Source organism: Eutrema salsugineum, unplaced genomic scaffold (assembly GCF_000478725.1).
Source record: "Eutrema salsugineum unplaced genomic scaffold, Eutsalg1_0 scaffold_2, whole genome shotgun sequence".
Taxonomy (NCBI): Eukaryota; Viridiplantae; Streptophyta; class Magnoliopsida; order Brassicales; family Brassicaceae; genus Eutrema; species Eutrema salsugineum.
The window spans coordinates 11,079,013-11,087,684 of NW_006256829.1; the positions used below are offsets into that span (position 1 = coordinate 11,079,013).

The window sequence follows — 8,672 nt, forward strand, 5'->3', positions numbered from 1 at the left end:
ATGCTTATCAACGGATTGCAATTTGTTCCTAGTTCCTTCCATACCCGTCGATAAGCAATTACAATCTTGAGTAAAAGCAAGTGCGAAATTCTGATTTCAGTATATCATTTCATAATTCTTATTTATATCAATGTTCCTCAAAACTATAAAAGTTAATAGAAACGTTTAGGGTAGACAATCCGGTTTACAATTCGGTTAACTTTAGTTATTCAGTTTGAGTAGGATTTATTGTTCGGTTTAAATGACAAATTTAATGTTATATAGTTGTGTGATATGATTACATTATTTTTAATACACATGACAAACAAAGTAACATGAATTTCAATGCATTTCGGTTTGACTTGATTGCACAAAAATCGATTTCGATTTAGTTATAGTGTTTGGATTTTAGAATCAAGACACCGAATGGTTAACAAATAAAAATTAAATTTGGTTTGGTTCGGCTTGCTATTTTAGTTGTGGTTTTTTCCCGCTCATAAACATCCCCCATCTGAAAATTGGTTAAACACGGATATTGAACCATACAGACTGTATGATACATGCTTCGTCCAGCCTTCAAAATGGGCTTACTGCTTTGGCCGATAAACGCAGCGTATTTCGTAGTTCTACAAGTATAAACGGTTTATATATTTCAAAATAAATTGGTTTTTATCCGGTTGTTTTCATCTTCAAACTGTGCCACGAAACAAAAAAATAATAATAGAGGGACATTTACAATAATTCAGGGAACATTTATATGGCAAAGGGAATACATGTCAAACGTTCATTTAAAAATAATAATAGAATTTGTGAACAGCGAATATATAGAGCAACGGTCTAAAAATAATTTAATATAATGAAAAAGAGATAAGAGTGAGAAGAGAATTTGAGGTGGGGATACATTAGAGAGTGATAGTTATAATTGCCATATGCAAGATATGTACATTTCTAAGAAATGACAAATGAATACGTTGGAATCTAGTGAACGAGGAAGCTCAAATACAAAAAATACCTAACAACAAAACAAAAAATGAACATTTCATGTGACTCTAGCCAAACACATATCTTCTATCTTCCACTTTTTTCTATTATCAATATATCAATTATTTTCTATACATTCTGAAGTAACTCCGGAGTTTAAACAGCTATTTTATTCATATTAACGTTTCATTTATATATGTGTATTAGTATATAGTGCTTTATTATTCGATTAATAATTCTGACATTTCTTATCAACTTATGGTACAATTTTCAGATTTTTGTGTGTTAAAGTCAATTTCAAGTTTATGTTAATTATTTAATTTCAACTGTATTCCATTTCTTACCAATTTAACGGAATCCATTATTTACAATGTTAATGGGATCAATAATGATATTATATATACTCATTGAATCGACAAGGATATATATATATATATAGTCACTATCTATATGTTTGTTTGCTTATAAATTATAATATAGTACAAAAAGCTTTGAAAGAAAAGAAAAAGAAAGAAAGAGTTCAAAAATAAAACTTCGATGACGAAAGAAAGTAACAAAACCTTGTTTTTTTATTTTTAAAAGACGCTCTTTATCTTCTTCGAACGTATTACACGAATGAGACCAAACGGTCTAAACTCATTGTGTTCTTACGTTGTCAGAATGACAGATTCACCCCTCCGCCTCAATTTAGAGATTATTTTCCATCTTAGGCGTTTAAAAAGTTTGTAAAGTCTGTATCTGTGGAAGTGTGGATGGTCGATATTTAGGGCTTATGGTTGGTAGGTGGAGTAGCTTTGATGTACTTTGGCTTTAGTTAATTGTAATCTGGTTTCTGTTTGGTATTAATCAATACAAAAAAAAAACAAATGATAGCAAAATTGTCTTTGTCTTTTATGCTACTAAGATTGTAAACTCTATGCATGATCGACTTTTGTGCTAATAAGATTGTCTGTCTATCTTTTCCATTCATAACCTCTTTATTTTTTGATAAATAATTCATAACCTCTTTTGATTCCTCATTTTCCATTTTAGTACGCACAAAAAGTAGATAAGTTTTCTGCTGCATACTAAACTAATAATTTTCTCTTATAATAATAAAGGTTTATAACCATAAATAACATATGATTACATATATGCAAGAAACAACAAATCAGAAGGGTATAATTGTAAATTACATAGCAATATAGCATCTCTTAGCTAGTTAAGAATAAGTTTTTTCTAAGACCACGTTTCTCTCCAAAATCCTCTTCCATATCTATTCATTGATTATATCTTTCTCTCTCTCTTTCTTGCATGCATTAGTACTTTCCATGGCCACAGAGCAAGAATTCACACGCGTACCTCGCGCCTCACGTGACTCACGCGCCTCAAGCAGCGTAGGATATTACTCAGACGAAGATTACACGGAGGAGGAAGATGAGGAAGAAGAAGAGATGGAAGAAATTGAGGAAGATGAGAAGGAAGAAGAAGAAGAAGAAGAAGAGCCACGTGTGGGGGTCACGTGCAAGGGAAGAAGAAACGGGTCATCGGGTTATAATAAATGGATGATGCTGGGTCGAATACTTGACCCGAGATCCAAATTAGTTCAAGAATGGAACAGAGTCTTTCTCCTTGTGTGCGCGACGGGGCTCTTCGTGGACCCACTTTTTCTCTACGTCCTATCGGTGAACGCCGCGTGTATGTGTCTCCTCGTCGACGGTTGGCTCGCTCTCACCGTCACTGCCTTACGCTCCATGACCGATCTTTTGCACTTATGGAACATTTGGCTTCAGTTCAAGATTGCTCGCCGGTGGCCTTATCCCGGCAGAGATAGCGACGGCGATATTAACGAAGGAGATGGGACACGTGTACGTACGAGAGTCGCTCCACCTTACGTTAAGAAGAAAGGGTTCTTCTTCGATCTCTTCGTCATCTTACCATTACCTCAGGTTAGTCAACCAATATTATTATTTTCTTTAATTATGAGAAACACTAATTACTTTTTTTTTTGGCAAACACTAATTTTTTTGTTAGATGAAATAATTAAGTAACTTTTTCTTTGATAAAAGAATTATTGTGACTTGTGAGTTTTAATTTTCATATTCCTAAATTACAGAACAATCCGTATGACGTAAACGCCCATTATTTCAACTACTTAATACAGTAAAACCTCTATAAATTAATACTCGATAAATTAATAATCACTATAAATTAATAAATTTTAGTGGTCTCAAGTCGGGCCACTGTAAAAATCGATCAAATTCGATAAGATAATAAGATAATTTTTCTTTTTGAAATCCCTATGTAAATATATGGTCCCAACAAAAATATAAATTAATAATTATATACATTTATACAAATATATGTAAATATAGTATTCTAAAATATGATTAATGTGTTTGCTTTTACTTAAGGTTGAAATCTCATTGGATCTTATTTCTTTAATTATTATATAAGTAGCTTTTATTGATGTTTTATGATATACATTCAAAATTTATGATAACTTTTAATGTGATAATTGATTTTCTTATGTGTAAATGTTTTTAAATGTATTGTAGTGTTATCTTCAATTTTATCATCAATAATATGGATAGTAGCCATAGTCTTTTTATAAATTTTAAACTTATGAACATGTATATTTTTAGATGTATAATCCAATATACAGTAAAACCTCTATAAATTAATACTCGATAAATTAATAATCACTATAAATTAATAAATTTTGCTGGTCCCAAGTCGGGCCAATGTAAAAATTCATCAAATTCAATAAGATAATAAGATAATAATTTTTTTTGAAATCCTTATGTAAATTTATGGTCCCAACAAAAACATAAATTAATAATGATATAAAGTTATGCAAATATATGTAAATACAATATTCTAAAATATGACTAATGTTTTTGTCTTTACTTAAAGTTGAAATCTCATTGGATTTCATCTCTCTAATTATTATATCAGTAGCTTTTATTGCTATTTTACTATATACATTCAACATTTGTGATGATTTTTTGATGTAATAATTGATTTTCTTACCTTTAAATGTTTTTAAATGTATTGTAATGTTATCTTCATTTTTATCATCAATAATACTGATAGCAGCCATGGTTTTTTTTTTATATAAATTTTAAACTTATGAACATGTATATTTTTACACAGACAATCCAATATGGTGTTAAAAAATATTTTATTGTGGTAGTTATGATTCTTAATCATAATTTATATAATGAGATTTGTTAAAATTTTTAAATATAACATTATTATAAAGAAATTTTTAAAAAAATTATATGCGAAAAGCAAATTTTCTCTATAAATTAATAATTATTAATTTAAAGATATAAATTAATATCACGATAAATTAATAAATTATTATGGTCCCAACATTATTAATTTATAGAGGTTTTACTGTAGTATTAAAAACTATTTTATTGCGATAGTTATGATTGTTAAACATAATTTACATTAAAAAATTTGTTAAAATTTTAAAATATAACATTATTCTAAAGAAATTTTTAAAAAATTATAAGCTGAAAGCAAATTTTCTCTATAAATTAATAATTATTAATTTATAAATAAATTAATATCACAATAAATTAATAAAATATCATGGTCCCGACATTATTAATTTACAGAGGTTTTACTGTATATACAAGTATAATATGCACTTATTAGTTATAAGTCAAGTAGTTAGTTGTACTGAGATTGTTTCGTTATATTAGTTGAGGGCACAAGGCAGATGTTAAATTTTATATGCCCACGTTTAATCGCTGCAAAGTTTACTATACATAATATCTTACATTGAACAATACAGTTTTAAAATTTACATTAACTAAGGAAGATTTATTGTGAGTTAATAATAGGGACATGATCTAAAATTAGTTTATAGGCACACTGTAATCAAATCTAGTACTGAACCCTTTTTTTTGGGTCGAAAATCTAGTACTGAACTAAATCTAGGAAAAAAATCTTACATCCAAATAAAAGAGTTCTTAATTTTGCATTAACTAAGGGAGATTTCTTGTGAGTTAATAACAATAAGGAAAATTACTAACATTAGTTTAAAGGAACAATCATGGTAATTAATCTAGTACTGAACTAAAATTGACTAATATATGAAAAAATCTTATATCCAAATAATTATATGGTCTGAATTAATTCTCACTTAGTCTGACCTAATCATGTTCGGGTGTGGACCAAATGAAATAATACATATGCGTTTTGAATTATTATTTTTTCGTATGATACATTTTTGTTTTTATTAAGTTATTTCATTGCAAATTATATAAAATAAGAGTAGGTGGTGTTGTGGGTGGTGATACCTTCTCTTCTGAAGAGAGGCTCCGTGACTTTAGTAGTGTCCGTTTTGCTTATATCATTCCTCTTCCAATATCTACCGAAAATATATCATTCTATTCGCCATCTCCGCGAAAATGCTACTCTCTCTGGCTACATCTTTGGCACTGCATGGTGGGGTATTGCACTCAACATGATGGCATATTTCGTCGCGGCTCATGTAAGTTTTTTTGATAAAATGATTTTTATTGCTTAGTATATGTAATTCTTTTTTTCTTTATCGCGAATTAACATTTCAATGATATTTAGATACAAATTTCAACTAAATAAGCCTAGTTGTGAATAGTGATATAGCTGTGAAACTCTAACAAATTTGAGCAATTGTTTAAAAGTCTAGTTATATGCTATTGCCTATTGAATTGAATATGTACTCAGTTACCATATATCATATTTTAGAGTGTATATTTTTTTTAATAAAAATCACTTATCTATCGAAAAAGTAATGATTTTATGTGCCAAATAATTATATTTTATAAAATTCTTGTACCTAAAATATTTTCACATGGACATTTTCCATTGCTGTGGGAGTTTTCTTTTGATAGTAAAATATATCAGAAAATGCCAAAAACAAGAAAAGATTTGTTAGGAGGAAGGTATGATTCTATCAATTAATCACACAAGTCGCTATCAAATAATTTAACGAAATTATATACATTTGCATTGGTTTTTACGTATGATTAACTAAGAAAGCCTAGGTTAGAATGATAAATTATGCAATCATTAGTTTCTTTTTTCCAAATACATATATCACGTGTTCACTTTTATTTGTCCTTCAATGGTCTCTACTTTAATAGGCTACGAGAATTTCTTAGATCTTCCAAATATTTCATAATCAACTATCAATCGAAATATGTAACAATCGATTAAATTTGCTATAAGTATTTACAACCATAATCTCTAACAAAAATGTTTATGAACAACAGGCAGCAGGAGCATGTTGGTACTTGTTGGGGGTCCAAAGATCAGCGAAATGTCTTAAAGAACAATGTGAAAACACGATGGGATGCGACCTAAGGATGTTATCATGTAAGGAACCAGTGTACTATGGCACGACCGAGATGGTCCTTGACAGGGCTAGATTGGCTTGGGCACAAAACCATCAAGCCCGATCCATTTGCTTAGATATCAACACAAACTACACATATGGTGCTTATCAATGGACCATTCAACTTGTGAGCAATGAAAGCCGGTTGGAGAAAATCCTTTTCCCTATCTTTTGGGGTCTCATGACTCTCAGGTATTTCACATCATAACCGGTTTAATTATAAAAAATTCAATTTGATTTGTGATGAATTTTAGCAGAAAATCTAACCATATTGGATCGAATATATGAAACGCTACAATTACACATTCTTAATTATATATAGAATTACCAATAATTTGAATGTTTAACAAGGTTTATTCTATATAATTGATCAGCACATTTGGGAATTTGGAGAGCACAACAGAGTGGTCTGAGGTTGTCTTCAATATAATAGTTCTAACAAGTGGTCTTCTTCTCGTTACCATGTTGATCGGTAACATCAAGGTAATTATATTAGCTTATTTTCTTATAATTTAGTTAATAATATGATAACCTAAGGAATCCAAATTTGTCTCTAATCTACAAATGAAGGTGTTTCTGCACGCAACAACTTCAAAGAAGCAAGGAATGCACCTGAAAATGAGGAACATAGAGTGGTGGATGAAGAAGAGACATTTACCATTAGGGTTTAGGCAACGAGTGCGTAACTACGAGCGGCAGAGATGGGCGGCTATGCGCGGTGTAGACGAGTGTGAGATGGTTCAAAACCTTCCAGAAGGTCTTAGGAGAGACATCAAGTACCATCTTTGTTTAGACTTAGTCCGGCAGGTCAGCTTGATCATTACAACTAATCATTGATTGAAGAGAAAAAAAAAATATATATATATATATATATATATAAAGATGAAATTTGTAATAATTAATGATCGTTGATGTGAAAGAGTGGTTGAATTTTATCAGGTTCCACTGTTTCAACATATGGATGACTTGGTGCTTGAGAATATTTGCGACCGTGTGAAGTCTCTCATTTTCACCAAAGGAGAAACCGTAAGTACCTTTAACCAGTTTTGACATTTTATAAAGCAATTGTGTTTGTTTTCCCCCTTATCTGCATAGAAATTTTCACTGGTTTCTAAACAATTAAACAATTTAGTTGTTTGGTAACGTGGGATAATCTCTCAACAATGAACACAGTAAAAAATGTATGAAAATGCATATGCAGATTCAGAAAGAAGGAGATGCAGTGCAAAGAATGTTGTTCGTAGTGAGAGGTCATCTTCAGAGTAGCCAGTTATTAAGAGATGGCGTGAAAAGCTGTTGCATGTTAGGTCCCGGTAATTTTAGCGGCGACGAGCTTCTCTCGTGGTGTCTCCGACGACCCTTCGTGGAGAGGCTACCGCCGTCTTCGTCAACTCTTGTAACGCTCGAGACCACCGAAGCGTTTGGACTAGACGCCGAGGACGTTAAGTACGTGACTCAACATTTCCGTTACACTTTTGTCAACGAGAAAGTCAAACGCAGTGCCCGCTATTATTCTCCTGGCTGGCGGACTTGGGCTGCGGTTGCGGTTCAGCTCGCTTGGAGACGGTACGTTTCATATCTTGCTATATAAATCTCCCTCTTGAAAGTTGAAATGATTCGCCAATTTCTTATTTTTTAAGATAAAAATCTCCCTCTTGAAAAATGAGCTTTGGGAACATATATAATACAACATTTTTTTTTCGGGTTAAATCGGAGTTACATGTGAATAGATTTACATAAAACGAATAAATGATTCTTGTTAATGTGATAGGTACAAGCATAGGTTAACGTTGACGTCACTGTCGTTCATAAGGCCGAGGAGACCATTATCGAGATGTGCGTCATTAGGAGAAGATAAATTGAGGCTCTATACAGCCATCTTAACCTCTCCTAAACCAAATCCTGACGATTTCGATGATTAAAATAATTGATAATAGGTTTATCATCTATCTGTTGTTATATTCCCTTCAAAATTCGTATTATAATATATTTTGCTAATTGGCACTATTTTTACTGTCTATTATGATGTTTAGTGTATGTTAGGTCGAAAGTCAATTTTTTAGGAACAATCATGATAACACATCAAGTATTTAAAGCAAGAACACAATTCTTTTATTATGTTTAGAAAATCTCTTAGAACTAAACATCAAAGTATGTATCTTTCATTGATACAATTTCATCAATAACTTATATATAGTGTCTTGTACAACTTAGCAAATACACTTTTTCTATTTCTATTAGAACTAGATAACTCATAATCTAATAAGAAAATATTCCAAAACCCTATCTAATTAATTTAACCGACTTGTTAAGCAACTTGAGCCTTGGTTTGATGTCG

General features: G+C 31.0%; 1 protein-coding gene across 1 annotated transcript; it reads left to right on the plus strand.

The window, feature by feature from the left end:
• The first annotated feature begins 2,270 nt into the window (after positions 1–2,270).
• LOC18016828 (cyclic nucleotide-gated ion channel 4) lies at positions 2,271–8,458 on the plus strand. Its single transcript, XM_006401529.2, has 8 exons — positions 2,271–2,888; positions 5,234–5,449; positions 6,213–6,526; positions 6,709–6,817; positions 6,905–7,141; positions 7,274–7,360; positions 7,536–7,900; positions 8,106–8,458. The coding sequence occupies exons 1-8, from the start codon at positions 2,271–2,273 to the stop codon at positions 8,254–8,256; spliced, it is 2,097 nt and encodes a 698-aa protein (XP_006401592.1). The 3' UTR covers positions 8,257–8,458.
• Positions 8,459–8,672: the final 214 nt, after the last annotated feature.